Source organism: Taeniopygia guttata, chromosome 6, assembly GCF_048771995.1.
Source record: "Taeniopygia guttata chromosome 6, bTaeGut7.mat, whole genome shotgun sequence".
NCBI lineage: Eukaryota > Metazoa > Chordata > Aves > Passeriformes > Estrildidae > Taeniopygia > Taeniopygia guttata.
Window position 1 is genome coordinate 36,591,004 of NC_133031.1, and position 20,054 is coordinate 36,611,057.

At 48.1% G+C, this 20,054-nt stretch overlaps 1 protein-coding gene across 4 annotated transcripts in view; it reads left to right on the forward strand.

The window, feature by feature from the left end:
• INPP5A (inositol polyphosphate-5-phosphatase A) overlaps nucleotides 1-20,054 on the forward strand; it is a 177,810-nt gene that overhangs the window by 19,448 nt on the left and 138,308 nt on the right. For all 4 annotated transcript variants that reach the window (XM_072931385.1, XM_072931386.1, XM_072931387.1 and 1 more), the window contains exon 2: nucleotides 19,179-19,220. In XM_072931385.1, coding sequence (XP_072787486.1) covers nucleotides 19,179-19,220 — 42 coding nt within the window. The remainder of the gene's footprint in view (nucleotides 1-19,178; nucleotides 19,221-20,054) is intronic.

The window sequence follows — 20,054 nt, forward strand, 5'->3', positions numbered from 1 at the left end:
GGGAAAACTCCTTTTTTTCCTGTCCATGGAGTATCTCGTATATCTGGACTTCTCAGAAATTCATAATGTGATTGATTAATTGATTGCATGTTTTCCTCCTTTTCCTTTAGATGAGGAAATGTACAGTAAGCTTGTTAAACTGGAGAAATTAATTTAAATTATTGCCACTTTTGCTACTGATGTAAATCCTTAAAACTGGACTGATTAAGAGTATTTTGAAATCAATGAGTTTATTAAATCCAGGTCCAGCAAATGCAGATAATATTCTTTCAAGTTCAGGGCTTGGGTGGAGGGTGTCTCTGTCACCAGCTCTGTGAGGACATGTAGAAGGATCTGACTTGGGATATCTAGCACTCAGCTGCTGAAGGTCATGGGTTTGAGGAGGGTGGTTTGACATTGTATTCATTTGGTTTTTTATACTAATGTATAAATGGGTGTTCTTGGGAAATTTGGTGGTTTCTTATTTCAAAACCACCCTGTTGCCTGGTCTTTTAATATCTCTTACTGATGGTTGGAATATCAAGCTTCCTGCAAGGCTGTGCAGAAAATGCATTAATCTGGGATGATTTTTTGTTTAGTCTTCTATGCAGGGATATTTTTTCTCTTTTTGTCTAGGTATCTTCTTTCATACATGTCCTCATTTTTACACTGTACCATCCTTTCTCTTAGCATTTTCCTGCTGATCACATATCAGCAGAGCAATAGAACTGTAGTTTTCAATCCCTTATACTAAAATAGGACAAATGTTTCAGAAACATACCAATGACATTTTCTTCTTGGACTTTGAACGATTCAAAGCAGGCTCAGCTTTGCATCATGAGGAGCACCATGGCTTGTTGGATTTGTTGGGAGCCTGCTGGCAGTGTCAGGAGGGCTGTGTGCCTGCAGTGTTCCTGGCTTTGAAGAATTACTGTTTGATGGTAAGATAGAAATGGAATGAGCTCTTAACAGTTGTCCTGGCCATCAGGATTAATTGTTCATAAGCAAGGTGATGTGTGAAGGAATTGGTACTCAAATAGTGCTTTATGGAATACTTTGGAGGATAAGGCAGTGGTTTCTGTGGAAGTTTGCTCTGAAAAGAGGGAGTCTCCTCCCCAGGCTGACGGTCCTGGCGATGGCCACCAGCCCCTCTTGGGGCATCTCTGGCAGATGTGTGACCGTGGGGTGAGCCTGGCTGCAGCCGTGGTCTCATCCTCATCCGCAGGTTATTTCAGAGCTCCACGGTGGTGTGAGTGATCTGTGGGGATTGCGTGGTGCCATCTCTGTGGTAACCACAGCTCCGCCTCATGTGGAAAAGGGATTTTTAGAAAGTAAAGTATTTTTAGCTTCCCTGACTGAGCTGCAGCAGCTGGGAAGGTGGAGGGGCCAAACCAGCATAGGCAGAATCTTTTCAGGATTGACCTGCTCTTGATTTGAGCACACTGATGCCAGCCTTGCTCTTGATTTGAGCACACTGATGCCAGCCTTGCTCTTGATTTGAGCACACTGATGCCAGCCTGGCCAGCGCCTGCCGTCGCTGCCCCAGCTCCGGGTGTGCTGGTTCAGCAGCACTGCAGTGGCTCTGCCTCTGGCCCCTTGTGCAGGACATCGGGCTTTGTGCTGGCTTTAGCTGTGGTAGAGCACAGGTTTGTGTAGCAGGATCAGAAGCTGCTTGGACATGAGCTGCCTGCTGGCTGTTGACGTCTGAAGGCTGGTTCTGTGCTGTTAATAAAGCTGAGGAGACTTTTTAACCTTGAGCTCAGACTCTCAATGTAGTAATGAGCTCCAGATCTGCCTCTCTTACATTTATGTCTTCCTCTTGTACAAAAGATGAGAGAGGGACATGCTGCTGCACGTACCAGGGAGCAAATCAATCATCCCTGACCAGGGTGTACAGCAGTGCCAGAGGCTGGGACAGAGCTGAGGCGGTCTGGGAGGGAATGGCCTCCTCCAGGAGGTGCCTGGGCACATCTGGCAGCAGCTGGCACTTGGCTCGGCAGCCACACAGGCTGTGTTTGCACTGTGAGGTCTGGGCAGTGGCTGTGTCCCAGGGCAGCTCTGTGTCCCTGCAGTGGCTGTCCCAGGCTCTGTGTCCCTGCAGTGGCTGTGTCCCAGGACAGCTCTGTGTCCCTGCAGTGGCTGTCCCAGGGCTGTATCTGGGGATGTTTCATGGCTTGCATTTCCCTGTTTTCCTGGTTGGAGCAGGCTGGAATTCCCTGCACTGCTCTCCTGACAAAGCTGTTTGCCTGGGAACAGCAGGTCGGACCTTCAGCATCTGTTGGAGCTTTGCCTTGGGCACTGCTGAGGTCTGCCAAGTGTGATGTGTTTCTGTGGGAAATCATGTATCTCGGATAATACAGGCTGAAGTGCAGGTTAAAATGCTTCAAAAGCTCCAAAATAGACTTGGGGACCGAGTCCTGAGTATTTTTATTGATATTTAAAAATTATTTTAATTGGTATATTTACTTTATTTCCTGTGGTGGAAATGTCTGTTTAATGCATCAAGTCACCCAAGATATGACACTTCAGTTAAAAATGCTATGTCTTTGCACTTTTATACTATTTGGTAGCAGTGGTTTTGGAAAGAATCTGTTGATTTTGAACAGCAGTGTTCAGACTCGAGTTTGATCTTGTGGGCTAAATGCCTGTCTTTAAGGCTGGAGTGCATCACTCCTGGTGGTTTCCTTCAGAGAAGATTCAGCAGGCTCACCCCTATCAACAGTAAGGGGAAGAAATCAGGATTTTTTGTCTTGTTTTGTCAACAAGAATTTGATAGGAAGGAACGTTTTGGGATGAGAGAGCCTTCTGTGAAAGGGAGGTAAAACCATAATGAGATGTTTGCATAGGAACAGAAGACACAAAGGCGCCCTGCTGTTAAGTGTTCTAATGTATTTACAGTAGATGCAAGATTTGGTCAGTGTGGGAACAATGATGCTTCTCTTTCTTGCTGCTCCTTTCTGTTAATAGTTGGTGTGTTCAACAGCCCCGCTGAAGAGCTCTGAATAGCAGGCACTTGCCTTCAACAATACACTTGTGTTCTGGAAGCCTAATTAGAAGGTATTTCCTGAGTAACCTTGACTCTGAATTTTCAGGCTACTGAGTTAAGTGGTTTTGTCTCTAGTTTTGAGGTTGTGTTGGAACTGTGAATGAAGACTTAAAAAAAAAAGTAATCCAAAATCATCCAAGTTTTCTAGGTAACTCCATTAGAATACTAATAAAGCTGGGGGTTTTTGCAATTAAAAATGAAAATATTTCCTTTTGTAAATATGGAATGATGCTCTTAGACCCTTCTTGCTCATACTTTACTTTAACAGTATTATAACCCAACCTGAAATGGCAGATAATTGGAAATAAAATGGGTTTAATTAACTTTTGACCCTATCAACTTGTTTGGCTTTTAAAAGTCAGTGCAATCTTCACCTTGCCAGCGGCAGTGCTGGTTTTAGTGCACACTTGTTTCTGCTGCCGTTCCCTGTGAGCTGCCCGGTGTGCTGTCTCCCCACGCTGTAATTACCTGCCAGCAGCACCACGGGTTGTCTGGCTGTTACTGCAAGTGCCACTCAGTGCCTGAGTTGGCAGCTCAAGGACTTTAATTCCTCCTAGCAGGTCGAGGACAGATATACAGGTATATAGGCACAGTGTTGCTTTGGGGTCAGTGCATGTGCAGCCTGGAGCTGGACTCCAGCCTGGTTAGACCCAGTGGCTGCCCTGAGCCCCATTTCTACCAGTCTGTAGTGAAGTACGTTTGATGTACTTCATATGTAAAGTTCATTTTATGCTTTTTATGGGTGCACTTTATGGGTGTGCTATGGCTCTGTCTGGGATTTGAGAACCTGCCCATACACACTCCTGTCACTGGGTTGTAAATGTAATTCCAAGTTGAAAGTCAGAGCTGAAGTGGAGAAGCGAGCTGAGCATGTGTAATCTGGGTCACTTCATTAACATCTGCGTGGGATGGTGCCAGGAGCAGCCCAGTCTGAGGGATGCTCGGGGAGCCCCAGCTGGGATTTGGCTGCGAGTCTCTTGTTTTCATCCTGAGTGTTTGCTGGCTGCAAAGCTGCACGGAAGGCTGTGTAAGGATGCTGATGAGAGCTGTGCTGTCCCACTGCAGACGGGGCCCTTCCAAGCCCTGCCCTGGCTGCAGCCCCCACGCTTGGGGCCTGGCTGTGGCACAGGGACAGCAGCCCTGGCACACCAACAGGGCCAGCCCTGCTCCGGGGTGAGGCTGCTGGCACACTGCTGTGAGGAAAGGCTGCAGATTCCCAGGTTACTGCTCCCAGGGAAATGCCCTGCTGCACAAGGACATCCTCGCCCCTCTGGGTCCGGCTCCTTGTCACCTGCCCTAATTCCCGGCTGGGGCTGTGCCTGGGGGCTCTGCAGCAGCTCCTGGCAGCTTCATGCACCAGTCAGACAGGAGACTCGGAGCCCAGGGAGGCTGCAGCTCCAGAGCCCTGCTGAGCCTCAGGAGTGGTCACAGCTCCATCATTTACTGGGGTTTGCACTCCAATCTGTGTGAACCGTGAAATGATCACCATGGCTAATATCCTCTTAATTAGAGACTGGACATTGGAGAACGGGAGGAAAGTTCTGGAGTTTTAACATGGTTCAGGCATTTGGTGTGCCTTTAAGGGTCTCTGACAGGCCAGTTATGGCTGAAAACAAAAGTAGGTCTATTTTGCATGTATTAAGCTGTTCCCTGCCACTTTGAGCTATCTGTTCTCAAAATAGAATAAGTGGCAAAGCAGGTGAGCTGACACTGAGTATACTTGTCACATGAGGACACCTGTGCTGGCAGCTCGGGTGGAAAACTGAGCTCCTGAGCCCCAGAAAAAGAAGTATAAAAAAATTGATGCTTTGCTGTGGAATTTTGGAAGCTTCTGTTCTGATGTGACTCTGGTGACTTCTGAAGCTCCACAATGTACAGGGATGTATGTAGCTAATCCCAGTGTATCAAATCTTTTTAGTTTCAAGTAGAAATATAAAACAGGTATATGACAGCCTGTACGTACCAGATACTAAGAGTGCATTAATAAAGAATTCCAGTTAGTTTTATTAACCTGTAACTGCAGTTGAGTAAATTTTGTGTTACTATGCAAAATATCTGTTTTGAAAACTTAAAAGGGAAACAAAATCCATTTGGGCATGTAAGAAGGCTATAAGCACAGGGCAGGAAGAGAATTTTCACTTGTTCTGTTGTTTTCTTAAAATACCGGGTGAAGTGCCCTCACTTGTACTTTGCTTTATGAATAAAGGAAGTATTCCAGAAGTGGAGTACAGCTTTTAACTTTTTTGTGGGAGGAAATTCCATTTCTCGTGTGGAATCTGAAGTTTTAAGTCAGCATTCAGGTCACCTATTAAAACTCTTCCTCATGTCTCTGTTTTTTTGAGGGGCTTTTGGGAGGACACTGGGTGTGGCCAGGCTGTGACCTGTGTGGGGGGACACTGGTGGTGGGACCCTTGTGCTGGGACACCGGTGACCCGCGGTGGGTGACTCTGGTGACAAGGTGGGTGGCTGTGGGTATGCTGGCAAATGTCAACTGCTGCGCTCTTCCAGGAGGGCTGGACTTGGTGAGAGACCAAGCGTTTCGTGCTGAGCTGCTCTGAAAAATGAAATCTGTTTCAAGGATGGAAATAGTTGCTATTGTTTAAACTAAATGAATGTGATGGTGAGTTATTTGCTGTAGGTTTTGACAGTTTCCATAACTCTTTTCCTGTGGAATGGGCTGGAGATTGTGTTGGTGCCACTAGGTGGAGAACAGTTTGTCAATGTAGAAAAGTGTGGCACGAAGAAAAAACCCACAATCTAGAGAGTGTCATGCACAGGATTGCTCGAGGGTGGTGGTTCCTGTGCTGCAGCCTCCCTTCTCCCTCTCATGCTGCCTCTGGGCTCTCTCTGTTGGGAGGCAGCAGCTCCAGCCTGAGGATTGTGGGGCAGTTTCCAACCTAAGGGCATGGCAATTGTGTTGCTAATCCTACTTTTCAATCCTGGATTTAAGGACAGTTTTACCCTTGCTTTTTAAATAAAATTCACATATTTGAGCATAAATATATGTTTCCATAGCTCTCCTAGAAAGCGTGTAAAAACATGTACATCTGTCCTTGTGAGTGTGTCCCCAGATCTGCAGCACTGTCCTGAAATGAATCCTCATGCCCTGGTAGCCAGTGATGAGTCCATTGCAATTTCATCTCTTCCAGGTGATCAGAGGAAAACTCAAGGTGGCTTTCCCCAGAGTAGCACACAACTCATTTGGGATGTTTAAATAGGAAAACAATTTCATGGAGAAAAAGTCAATAAAGTTGTCCTTACTTTTTCTCAGAATTTAATTGAAGCCTGAAGCCCATTTTCCTAAACAGGAAAAGAGCCATTCCAGCACCATAAGGAATGTTGATACTAGGTGAAGTGCACTTCCTTGTGACAGAGAAAAATAGAGGTGTTACCTCACTGCAAACAGGATATCTCTGAATAGTTAGGCTTAAATATACAATATTTTCCATAGTGGCTTTGGATTTCTGGAGCCACAGACACGGAATGAATTTTGGCTGCAGAGTGTCACTGCTGGCTGCTTGTTGGGGGGTTTCCACTGCTACTTCACGATGCCACACATTTGGTTTCAGTGTTTGATCAAGCCTGGTTGAATAAATACATCCACAACATGTTTGTGCCAGTGTGGGAGCTGGTGCATTGGCAAGCTCCAGCATCCTCCTTTCCCAGCCAGATATTTGAGTGGAAATGATCAAAGGGGTGCAGCAGCTCCCAGTTTGGCTTACGCTGCTGCTCACTGGTGCCTTGTGTTGTGGAAACAGCATGATGGTTTGAAGGCAGAACTGGAATTAGATGTTCATGTCACAGGTTCTCTCGTGGGGCTGTGTTTGGGGTATTATGAATACCCAAACTCCTGAGGCCGTGTTTGGGGTATTTTGAATCAGGTTTCACTTTGCCAGGGAAAGCTGTGAGTGGCTGGGCTGAGGAGCTGTGGAGCAGGGGCACCAGGTAGTGTATGCTGGGCTCTGTGCAGTCTGGGACACTCCCAAAGTAAAACTGCATGGAGGCTTTCAGAGCTGAGCAAAGTTCACATGCTTAAAAACATAACGGTTGCATTCGCTTGAGCATTTTAACATGAGGAGGAGCAGTCAGGATCCTGGAGGCCGGAGTGCTGGCAGGGTGCCTTTCTCATCTGTGCACACTTTTGTTGCTTTAGGTATTTTTAAAATTTATTTTCAGCAACGGGGGATTTTTTTTTCCTCAAACCCAAGAGAAGCTGTGATCTCACTGTTGGGTATTCTGCAGGTTTTGTGTTAGCAGAGTGCATTCATCCAACACTGCACACTGACACTCTTCGCTGCTGTTGTCTGCCTGATGTTTCCTTCCTTTGGAGTCTATATTTAGTGTTCAACAGCACTTACTGTGGCACAAGGCTACAGGCAGTTTGCTTTCAAGCCAAAGGAAATGGTTCTCTTTAAGGATAAGAGTGAACAAGGGGCAGGATTTCCTGTGGAAACGCACCCACAGGAGAGTCGACTTTTACTTTGAAGTTAATGGCAAAAAAGGCAAAGTGAAACCCTGAAGAGTTTATATGCACAGGAACGATGGAGTACAGGGAGGGGTGGGGAAGGGTCTGCGCAGGGGCTGCAGGTCTGCATCCTCGGGGATGCTCCAGCCCCTGGATCCGTCCCTGCAGTGGGGACCTGCAGTGGGACCCAGACCCAGCTGCTGCCACCCTGTTCACCCCGTTTCAGGTCACATGGAGCACCTGTGGCAGGTGTCACCGAGCCTGTCCTGTCGGCTGCTGTGTCTGCAGCCCTCAGTCCTCGCCCGGGGCTGGCTGCTGCTGCGGGGGCAGCAGAGCAGACCTGGAGCACGCCCTGGCAAGGAGCTGCTCCTGCCCTGCGTGGGCACGGAGGGGCAGTGGGGCAGACCTGGGTGCTGGGCACATCACACCCCTGCCTGGACACACAGCTGGGCCCTTCCCCTGGTCTAGCTTCCAGAGAAGTGGGAGAAGGAGGGTTGCTCAGTACTGCAGCGAGTTTCACTTCTGCCTCTCCCCGCAATGAGGGAAGCTCTGTGCCCAAAGCCCATTAGCTGGAGGGGCTGGGGGTTGACAGCTGCTTTCTGAGGTTGTCTCTTTCCAAGGTGAGGTAGAGGCTGTGCTTTCGGGGTGCTGCCCACCCTGCTCCTGGGCAGTACTGGACAGGTGTCCTTCACTGGAGTGCTGAGCTGCTCCCCATCACTGCTCAGTGCAGTGAAGGGTTTCTGGGATTCCAGAACTGCCATCAGTGCTGCCTTTTCAACACTCTGGTAATCTCCTAGGAATTAATATAATGTTGCACAAATCAGTTTGGAATGTATTTTCTGTTTCTTCTCATGTGTTTACTGTTTATTTTCTTCTTTCATGATAAAATTCCATTTTATACTATAAATGTATTTTTATCTGAGGGGTGGGGGAATAGGAAAACATTATCTTTCAAAGCATACTGTGTTTGGAATTTTCGCTTGTTTTTCCACTGTAACAAGAGGATTTGAGCCCTGGTGTCTAATTGTAAGGTGTATTCTGACTGAAATCAGAAATACTGACTCTACATCCAATTTTTATGCATAGAAGCCCACAGCTGTGAATGGATCAATATAACAACGGGCTCTTTTCTGTAACTGGGGCCCAAACACAACCCCTAAGATTTATATACTCAAATAGATAACATGGCGATATCGGCATTCCAGACATCTAGAAATCACTGTTTCAGTATTGGTTGTTTGTTAGGTTTCCAAATGAATATAAATGTCAGATTTAAAGCACATCTGTTTTAAAAGCAGTAGTGAAGTATCTGTGTATTTCATTTAAGACTTTGCTTCTGCTGAAGCTGGCTGGATGAAACACTTTGCAAAGGGCTGCACACATCTCTGCCAATTTATTTCTTTCTAAGCTTGCCTCTCTGCCAGATGTCTGATGACCTTTTGTGGAAACTTAAGGGAATACTGAGCATGGTTATTTCCAGTTGCATATATCAGTTCTGGTGCTTTGGCTTCCTTGAAACTGCATCAGTAATTTTTTATTACTGGTTATAATGAATACAACTGGTTTCCTTTCAGGATTTTGTTTCTCTAAATTGTTTCTTCTGAGTTGTCCATGGTTTTGAAGATTCCTATTTCTCCTTGTATGCTATTTTTACCATAAAGAATCATCTAGATAGTTTCTTAATAAATTTTTGCTCTTATAGCAATTGCATGTTAAGTGCAAATGTAGCACCTAAACCTTGTTCTGGGCTATCCCAAGGGTGTAGGAGGGAAAAGGATTTGGCTCCTGAATAACCAAGGTGTCAGTAATAATATATATGGGACAACGGAGGCTTCCTGTGTTCGGTTGGTTTGTTGGTGGGTGGTTTCCCCCCATCCTTCCTGTGTAAAGCAAACCTGAAACCTTCGCTTTTGCTCAAGGAGACCTGGTTGTGACAAACAGCAGTGGAGGCTGCTTCAGTGTCACCTGTCAGGGGAAGAGTCTTCAGGTCCCTTCACCTAAGCTGAGCAAGCTGGGACCACACTGCTCTTCTGCATGCTGCTGCCCTGGTGTCCTGTGTACAGCCACACTCAGCCCCCAGAGCTGTCTGCATGTACAGCCACCCTCAGCCCCCAGAGCTGTTTTATGTACAGCCACCCTCAGCCCCCAGAGCTGTTTTATGTACAGCCACCCTCAGCCCCCAGAGCTGTCTGCATGTACAGCCACCCTCAGTCCCCAGAGCTGTCTGCATGTACAGCCACCCTCAGCCCCCAGAGCTGTCTGCATCCTGTGTACAGCCACCCTCAGCCCCCAGAGCTGTTTTATGTACAGCCACCCTCAGCCCCCAGAGCTGTTTTATGTACAGCCACCCTCAGCCCCCAGAGCTGTCTGCATGTACAGCCACCCTCAGCCCCCAGAGCTGTTTTATGTACAGCCACCCTCAGCCCCCAGAGCTGTCTCAGGTACACCCACCCTCAGCCCCCAGAGCTGTCTGCCATCAGTCCCGGATGGGCAGCATTTGGCAGAGACTCACTCCCTCTCTCAGGAGTAATGCAGTGCAGAGCAGCACACAGTGCCCAGCACTCGGCTCTCCTGAGCCCCAGCGTGGCCAGGTGTGCTCCCCAGGTGTGTTCCCTCGGGGCTGGGCACCCAGAGCTCTGTGCCATGGAGCCCTTGGCAGCCCCAGCATGGCCAGGTGTGCTCCCCAGGTGTGTTCCCTCGGGGCTGGGCACCCAGAGCTCTGTGCCATGGAGCCCTTGGCAGCCCCAGCATGGCCAGGTGTGCTCCCCAGGTGTGTTCCCTTGGGGCTGGGCACCCAGAGCTCTCTGCCATGCACCCCTGGCCCTCCATCCTTGCTGGATGCGCTGGGGCCACGTGTGGCTCACGGACCCATGACAGGTGGGGTTGGGGCTTTGAGCTCTGGCTGGAGGCTGTGGGACTCCAGATCACCCCTGATGATTCTAGAGCTCCTTCCCAGCGTGAGATGCTTTGTCTCAGCTGGGCTTTTTGCCACATGTTTCTGGGAGCATTTTTGGCAGAGGATGTTATCCCATAGGAGAATGCCATGATCATACAACCACCTCTGCTGTGCTCACCCTCAGCATCACCAAAACAAGGTTGGTGTTTTCATGTGGCAGCTCTGAATAAAGCTGAAAATAAGCTTTGTGGACTATTGGGCTGTTGGTCAAAGATGCATTTATTACAGAAATTGACATAGCAGCAAGGAGGAGGAAAAAACTCCACCAATCCTGAAAACCTACGCTCTAGATCAAATTGAAATAAATTTCCAAGTATCTCCCTTAACCCTTTATATTTGAAATAGCATGTAAGCAACTGTCATTGTCCACTCTGCTATCAAATACGTGTATTAGATCACTGTGTATTTATTAGTGTGTTGAACTCTGCCGGGATTCACTTGGTGGTAAATTCACAGCTGTCTTGGGACTGTGGTGTTTTGGTGTGAGGGCTCTTTTTTTCTAATAGAATATAGGGTGTGTTGGAGCTGCCTCACTGACAGCTCGCACTCTCATGGCACTGACTCTGCAGCCATTCAGGGAAAGGCTAGGGCTTTCACCCCTAGCACAGCAGTGCCCCATCACACAGCATTTGGCTCATAAATAAGGATATATGTCTTCTTGAGGAAAGAGCATGTATTACTCAGAGGAATTGATAGACACTGCTTCACAGCAGGGCATGCAACTCATGACCTTCAGCTCTTGAGCTTTAGGTCACAGAAGTTACTGTCTGCAAACATGAGCACTTAGATAAAATTACATTATTATTTTTATTTTTCTGCAGAGAACATTGTACCGTAGTGATTTAAGGCAGTTTTTTCTACAGGTCTCCTGCTCTGCAGTTACTCGCTGAGCTGCTGGGCTCAGATGCCCAGAGCTGTCGGTGTATCAGGCTAGGAGCATCTGTCTGTATGGGAGGAGTGACCTGTGCTGCTCTCACCAGTCTGTGGACTTGTTGTGGAGAGGGCTCTGGGAGTCTGGGGATGTTCTGCTTTGTGGTGCCAGCACAGCACGGCTGTGAAGAGGCCTGCAGCTGACACAGAGCACTGGATTAATAAAACATGTGGGATGTTTTCAAGCCTTCATTTGGATCATTGGCCTTCAGTTCCCAGGAGCTGCGAGTCTGGATGGTGCTGCTCCCCTGTGCGTGTTTCTGTGCCATGCAGATTTAAAAGAACAGCTGTAGATATCCCCCTGCTCAGCCTGGGACAGTTTTAAAGATTTCACTTCAAACAAATACAGAAAGAAACTCCACAAATACACAGGACAGGCCATGGTGGTGGTTGTGGGTGTGAATTTTGCCAGAGCTCTATTTTATCTATCTACATGAAAAAGCATATTAATTTGATTTAAACTCTTTCAGTTTTCCCCATGTCATTCCAAAATCAAGATACCAACCAATGGAAAACTTGAAGTGTATTAATGTAGTTGATCTCGCTAACAATTAGAGTTTGTGTGGTGTTGGATTAACTTTTGTTAATGCTCCTTAACACATTGGTTTTTCAAATATCCAGGAGCTTTTAAGCTTTCAGTAAGATGTCAGTAATAGAAGTTAAATTTGAAGTACATGGGCAGTTCACTGGGGTCAGGAGATTCAAGTAACTTTGCAGTTACTTGTAAGTCATTATCCAGCAGCAGTTCCTGCCCTGTGCTTGTGCCTGTCTGGTTTATCCTGTGTGTGGGCTGTGGCTGTGCCCTGGCTCTGCTCCTGTTCTGTGTGCCCAGGGACACACCAGGCTGAGCATGCCAGGTGCCCAAGGATAAACAGTGTCTTTGTGCTGCATACCTGCAGAAAACGTGGTTAAACACAGTTCAGCCTCATGCCTTAAGGGTGTCCCTGTGTGTGTGTTAGACCTGTGTAAGCCTGGTCACTTTCCTGTCAGATCTGTTGAACTCAACACCAGCAATTCTGAAAATCTGGAGCTTTGTTGCTTCATCTCAGTATAATCCAGTGTAATGCCTAAGAAAATTATGTTATGTAAACTCTACTAGAAATGTGTATCTTCAATTAACTGTTCTGTGGGAATTTTAGAATTGAAAGTTGAGCTCCATTAGTGCTGAGAGAAGTGTTTTTCTTTTGTTCTGTGATGCTGGATTAGCCAAGAAAGGAATAGACTTGGGACAGACATTAATATTTTGTTTGGAATACTGTAGAATCACAGATGGATTGGGTTGGAAGGGACCTTAAGATAATTTCATTCCATCCATCTGCCACGGGCAGGGAGGGACACCTTCCACCAGAGCAGGGTGCTCCAATCCCCGTCCAGCCTGGTGCTTGGTGCTGGCTCTAAAGCTCCATAGCCACAAGGAACTTGGAGTGCAGTTTTCAGCTTTCTACTTGGGAGTTATAAGTATTGTGTTACAAACTTCGATATTGTATGTGATTGATGAACTTCCTGAGATTTAGTTGTTCTTAGGAATGGCAGATTAGTTTTGGTCACTGCCCTGAATCATCGTGTATTAGATGCAAACATTATTTATGCTGAATTAGGTGACAATTTCAAGTCTGTCATGTGAACTTCATTTTTTCCATTGGTAATGAGTAGTTTTCTGGTTTTATTTTTTCCTTTCCTATTTTCTTTGAGGGATATTTTTGGGTTGACCTTGTTCCTTTGTCTCCAGAGTTTAGGTGGGGCTCCCAAATGTTCCCACTGAGAACCTGAGACAGAGCTGCTCTGTGGGGCAGCAAAGAAAATGCACAATCCTGTTGAACAAGCAGCGTGTTTGTGGTGTTCCCTCCTCGCTGTGCTGTCCTGTCCTGTCCTGCCTGCAGGGAGCTGCTGCTCACCCTCCTGGCACCCTCAGGTCCCCCTCTCCTGGCACCTGTGCCCACTGGGCTCAAGCTTGCAGGAGACTCTACATCCCAGCCCCAAAATTAAACTACATTGGCTTCTACTGACACAGATGTTCTTTGTTAAAAAGCATTTGTTGTTCTAACTCATTTTTTCACTTACATGGCCAGAGGAGGTTTGTTTTACATGGTTTCAGTAAATGGCTCTGGGCTCTTGGGCTCTGTCCCATCCAGGGGTTGCTTTGTGCTGTTATGGCATTGGCCTCATCAGGTGAAGAACTAGAGCTTGTTTCAGCTGCTGCTCATAAGCTGCCTTGCTTTTGAGGGCATCTGTGTGATTCTTTGGTTGTTTTACAGTCTTATAACCTGTAAGATTGGTCAGTGAGGTTCTCGAGGGTTTGAAAGATCTTGTCTGGATGGGAGTACTGACAGGACATGCTGCCATTATTCTGTAGATGATAAAGACAGGTGTCTCTTTTCCCCTCCACTGTCCTGTGTTGTTAGAGGAGCAAGTAATTATGGTTGTGGTATGAACTGTTATATATATATATATATATATATATATATATATATATATGCTACATACACACTCGCATCTGTGTATGTCTTTACATCCACATCGTTTGAAGAAGTAAGGACTTGCTTCCTCCCCCTTGCTTCTGTTCCATTATTCCTTACATTTCCCTCAGATGCGGCCAGAGTAGTTAATTAACAGGTCACTGCTTGCTGTTCCCGTTTTAGGCTGCACTTCTGTGCCTAAGAGAGTGCGGCTGTGTTCAGAGTTCAGCATCCCTGGCGGGCAGGGCTGTGTGTGTCTCTCACGGGCTGTGTGTGTGTGTCTCTCACGGGCTGGGACGGGCCATTTCGGGCAGGGCTGTGTGTGTCTCTCACGGGCTGTGTGTGTCTCTCATGGGCTGGGACGGGCGATTCCGGGCAAGGCTGTGTGTGTCTCTCACGGGCTGTGTGTGTCTCTCACGGGCTGGGACGGGCCATTTCGGGCAGGGCTGTGTGTGTCTCTCACGGGCTGTGTGTGTCTCTCACGGGCTGGGACGGGCCATTTCGGGCAGGGCTGTGTGTGTCTCTTACGGGTTCGGACGGGCGATTCCGGGCAAGGCTGTGTGTGTCTCTCACGGGCTGTGTGTGTCTCATGGGCTGGGACGGGCGATTCCGGCTGTCTCAGTGGGTGCTGGTGTCTCCTGCAGACCGCTTTGGCTGTTCGGAAACACGGAGCCTCCGAAACAGGCAGCAGGTGCCGAGCCTGGTTCTCTCAGCGTGTGCCGTGCTGGGCCGGGGACCTCGGGGCCCGCCGTTCCCGGTTCCCCGCCGTTCCCGGTTCCCCGCCGTTCCCGGTTCCCCGCCGTTCCCGGTTCCCCGCCGTTCCCGGTTCCCCGCCGTTCCCGGCTCCCCGCCGCTCCCGTTCCCCGCCGCTCCCGTTCCCCGCCGCGGTGCGCAGCAGCCCCGCTCCGGCCGCTCTCTGTCCGCAGCGAGCATCGTGCCCTGGCTCGGAGGCGCTCGCAGGAAAGGCGATCAGGGACAGTTCAGCAGCGAGTTCAGCGCTGGAGCAGCTCCGGCCGGGCTGGGTCAGGGCAGGGGCCGGGAGCTCGGTCCCAGAGCTCGGTCCCGGAGCTCGGACCCGGAGCTCGGTCCCGGAGCTGCCCCGGGCCGGGCCGGGCCTCTCGGGCCAGCAGCGGGCCGGGCCGCCCGGCGCTGTCCCCGGCTGCCCTGGCTGTCCCCTCCCCGCAGGGAGAGGCTGTGCCGGGACACGGCCGGGCCTCGGGCGCTGTCCCCGGCTGCCCCGGCTGTCCCCTCCCCGCAGGGAGAGGCTGTGCCCGGACACGGCCGGGCCTCGGGCGCTGTCCGTGCTCCCGGTCCCGGCCCCTGCCGCCGGAGGAGCGGCAGCAGCGCCTTCCCCATCCCCATCCCCGGCCCGGCTCTACTTTACCTCCTCACCTCCTGACTGTTTCCCTCCGTGTCTCCTGCTCGGCGTCCCACGAGCGCTCTGCTGCTCAGCCTGGGGGTGGAGTGGCCCCAGACTCTCCTGGGGACAGACGCGAGTGTCCAGCCCGTTTCTCGGTCTGTGTTAACTGGGCTGTGTTGTGTTTTTCTCCCCCGCACCGGGTCCTTGATCCTGCGACCGTCCCTGGGCTGTAACAGCACCAGGATGGGGCTGTTCTTCTGCCGCTCCTTGGGAAAGCTGTAAGCTTTCAGGGGTGCTGAACTAAGGGACGCCACAGTTGTGTTTGCAAGCTGTTTGTGCAAATGCAGGGTGTTTAAATAAAAGTTTGGATTTTGAGAAATCTGCATTTTTCTTTCAACTTTTTTCTTAAACTCATAAATCTTGTTTTCCTGTTTGGTCCTGGTCGGTTTGTCTATGTGGACTTTGAAATGTTTTGAACTCATAATGTGAACAGAACATGCAGATTATCATCTTTTTGTTTGTCATTTAAGAGTGTAAAGTGACTATAAACCACCACATTAATAGTACCCAGCTGATGGGGCGGTTTTGCTAGTATCGTCTGTGTAGTTCAAAAGAGCATAGCAGCAGCAGTGCTTACAAGTCTGTTTGAAAATAAAAAAAAAATTTAAATCCAGTGGATCTTTTAATATAAATGTCTAAAGGGTGCCAGCAAATTTGCAAAGACAATATAAGAGATCAAAAATATTGATAAAAAATTCACGATCTAAAATTCTGTTGAAACAACTGTGATGGTCAGCCATGTTGGCAACTCAAAAGAAGTTTTTGAGTAAGCCTGTTGCTGCTCAAACAGAATGTGATCAAAGGTTTTGCTTTGCATTAAATAAGTAGAAAACCAATTATATTGAAGGCAGGGAAAAATAGCCTGTGTTTCATATTTTTCTTTGTGTGTCTCAATGGTTAAGATGAAGAGGCTCTGGCTCCTGCCTGGGATGCACCCTGGAGTCTGTGGCTGCAGCAGGGCCACTGTGGCACTGAGGGATGCCAGGAGACTTCTGGAACTCAGGGTTCCAGTGATCCCTCACCCCTCTGGGGCTCTTGGGGCTGTTCCAGTCAGGCATGTAAAAATCGGGCGGGTTGTGCCTTGTGTTCAGCAGTGTGCAGAGTCCAAGTGGCCAGTTGTCCTCTGATTCATTTTGGAACCCAGCTTTCACAAAGCGAGTCAAGATTTTTTTCCTTTTAGCTTAAAAAATGAGGCTATTCTTTGCTAAAAATAAACTTCACAAAATAGAACCTGCTTTCTATAATTCATTGGCTTTCTTCCATTTCCCTATGTATAAAGCTGAAAAGGAATTTTCCAGGCTGTTAATTTAGTTTCATTTAGTTCTCTTCCCTTTTTCCTTTTGAATGAAAGGCTCCTTACCCTGTCTAAATATATGTTCTCTTTCTCCTTTTTTGAAAAGATTCCTTCCCCATCTGAGCATATTATTGCAATAGGCTTAAAGCTTTCCTGTTGGCTGTTGAGTGTAAATTTGTAGGAAACACAAATACTGGGGAGAAGAGAGACTGCTTGTATGCTCAGTTTGAAAAGCCGCTTGTTTTCGGGCTATTACCAGCTCATGTGGTGTTCATGTGTTCACAAGCTGACTGGTTTTTCTTATAAACCTGACCATTGCAGTGACCAGTGTGACAGAAATAGACTTCAAGTGGAAACTCGTCATGAAAAGAGATAGTTTGAGTGGGATTTGTAATTCCAGGAAAAGGTCAAAACTGCTTTTAATTGAGGGGAGCAGTGCATGTGGGATGCATGTTCTGGTTTTTTAATATGGATCCCATGTGGTATTGCTGTCTGGAAGTTGTGCTTGTTTGAGAAGGGTTTCTATTTGTGGCTCAGTGGAGTCAAAATGCATACCTGAAGGGCAGGATAAAACCAGAGCCGTGCTCCTCCGGGCACGGGGGCATTTGCTGAGCTCTGCCCGGAGAACAGCAGAGTTTGGTGTGTTTGAGGAGCAGCCTGTGGGCAAATAACCCTGAGGAACCCGTGCTGACCAGACCTGTGTTCCCAGGCAGGAGCGGGGACACGGGGCAGAGCACCCTGGAGCTGCAAGGGCAAGGGAGGATGGAGGGAGAGAGCCCTGGGGATGGAGGGGGGAAGAGAGAGGAGAGGAGAGCCCTGGGGATGGAGGGGAGGAGAGTCCTGGGGATGGAGGGGAGGAGAGAGAGGAGAGGAGAGCCCTGGGGATGGAGGAGGGGAGGAGAGGAGAGCCCCGGGTGCTCAGGACAGACACCCGGAGCAGAGACCTGCAGCTCCTTTCAGTGGCAAGGGAGCTGGAGAGGGACTTTGGACAGGGGATGGAGGGACAGGGCACAGGGAATGCTTCTCACTGCCAGTAGCCAGACAGAACCTGACAAAGTGGGGTTTGGATTAGTAACTCGGGAGCAACTGGTTCATTGGTGAATAGGTATGAAAGGATTTAGCATCAAAGAGGAGAGGGAAAAGATTAATTTCCATTATGTTACAAAAAGAATGAGATAATTTAATGAAGGACAGAGCGCAGAGAGAAGGGATAGGAAGAAGTCCAAAGTCTGTGGAAGACATGAAATATAATGTGCCTATTTTTAGACAGAAAAATAAGAGGAAGATAAATTATCTTTCTACTTTATTGTTATCTCCAGTCCTTCAAAAGTTCAAATGGTTTCATTTATGTGAGGTGGCTGGAGAGGAGTCTGAAGTAAGGGCTAGGTTACAGAATTGTACCACAGAGTGGTGAAAGTGGAAAGAAAAGATGTGGTGGTGCCAGAGGAGGGACTGCTGGAGGACGGCACAGCAATGGGAGCCGGCAGGGCCCTTCCTGTGCAGCCCAAGCTGTGGGTGCATGGCCAGGGCAAGCCAGAGACAGGGCTGGCACGGGCTGGGCACAGGAGTGCAGGGTTAGCAGGAGCCACAGACAGGGCTGGCACGGGAGTGCAGGGTTAGCAGCAGCCAGAGACAGGGCTGGCACAGGCTGGGCACGGGAGTCCATGCTGGCAGCCCGAGACCTCCTCAGCACCTTCTTTGTTGGAACTGGTTACTGGAGCTCAACGGGCACCTTCCAGTGCTGCTCGTCCTCTCCAGTTCTTGTTTCACTGCTGTATGCAGCTGTTTGAAAATAGCACACTTGATGGGAGAACAGAGTAGAACAGAAGCTTGGTGCCTGTGTGTTTGCCTCTGGGCTTGGTGTCAGAGCTGTTTGGCAGGGATGAGCTGTCTCTGTTTCCAGTTTGATAAGTTCTGCTGCCTCCCACCGATTCTGGACATTCCTGCCACTGCTGTGACAAGGAAGTCTGATTTGTATTGTTATTCCCCGCTAGGATGCAAAAATTATCCAGCAGTCTTGTTGTTGAAGATAAACTTCAACAAATCAGTTCTCTCCCTCTGAGATCCCTTCTCAGCCCTCTGAGGCTGGGATCTGGGATCTGTAAGAAGACAGAACTTAGCACTTAACTGCAGTTTTGCTGCTTCCGTTTTCATAATTTCGGGAGCAATCTGAAAGCGCTTCTCTCAGTTTGTCCTTGGCAGGAGGCCCGATGGGATGGAGCGTCCCCAAAAGCACTGTCATTGTCTGACCCACGTTGTGTGGAGTAACTCTGGGTCACTGGGCGCTCAGTGCAGCACCTGGGTGTGGGCGGGCTGGAGAGGTTCTGATCCCAGGGGATCCACGTGCCCCTCTGCCAGGACACAGTTCAGCTGTGCCACTGCCTGATGGACGTGTGGCTGCCAGTGCTGTGCAGCCGTACACAAAATGCACCTTTTTGCTGAGAACCAGAGGGCAATGAAAGAGTGAGCCTGTCCAGTGGCATCGTGGAGGAACATCCTCATGTTTGTATTTTTGCTTTAATTGTGAAAAAAGCTTCCTTCTTGAATGCACTAGGAAAGCAATAATATCGCAATATTGTTGTAAAAATAGATTTCTCTTACTTATAATTAATTTTTGCCTTTTGTTTTTCAGCCAGAAAATTTACAGAAGAATTGGCTTCGGGAATTTTATCAGGTAAGGTAAAGTTTATTTTCTCATGGAGTTTTCTGCATCTTTGTTTATTACTAATTAGTAACGTCAGGATCTTTTGCTTTGTGAAGGGAAATTACTATTTGATAGTGATTTTATTTTATAGTAAAAGACAGCCCTGAAAATATGTCTCTTCCTGGATTTCTAAGCAATCATTATAAAAATTCAGCATATAAGCAGAATTCGTTCTCATCAACAATTCTCTGCATAAAAAATAGATTCAAGTTTTATAAAATTGACTTCAGTTTGGCATGAAATGGTCTTTTAAGTCTACTGAATAAGATATATATTAGAGTACTTAAAAAAAAATCTGTTGGCAAGTCCAGTCTGCCTTAAAATTGAAATATGACAATTTTGGGCATTGGTTTGGAGTAGATGAGTCCTGTCTTCTCTTTCTTAACAATTTTCTTGTTTGGTAATATGGAGATATTGACACTGAACCCGTATTATAAAATGTGCTGTAACCTTTGGGTGTGAGGGGGTTTTTAAAGTATAAAAGTCCATCTCACACGCTGATATTGTAGTAGAGCCTTAACTTGCAGTCTTTGTGCAAAATGTGTCAATAAGCAGCAGGAAATGAACACTGCTGGGGCATGGAGGTGTCATCCCTGGGAAGAGCTGAGAGCTGCTGTCGCTGCTGACAGAGCTGAGGCGCTGGAGCCCCACGATGGTTTTTGCATTGGAAGGGCCTCAAGGGAGCTGACAGAGCATCTGGATGCACCCTGCCAGGGCAGGGACACTTTCTGCTAAAGCACTCTGTTCGAAGCCCTGTGACCTGGCCATGGAAAAGTGCCACCTGGTACTGAAGGGATTCCTTTA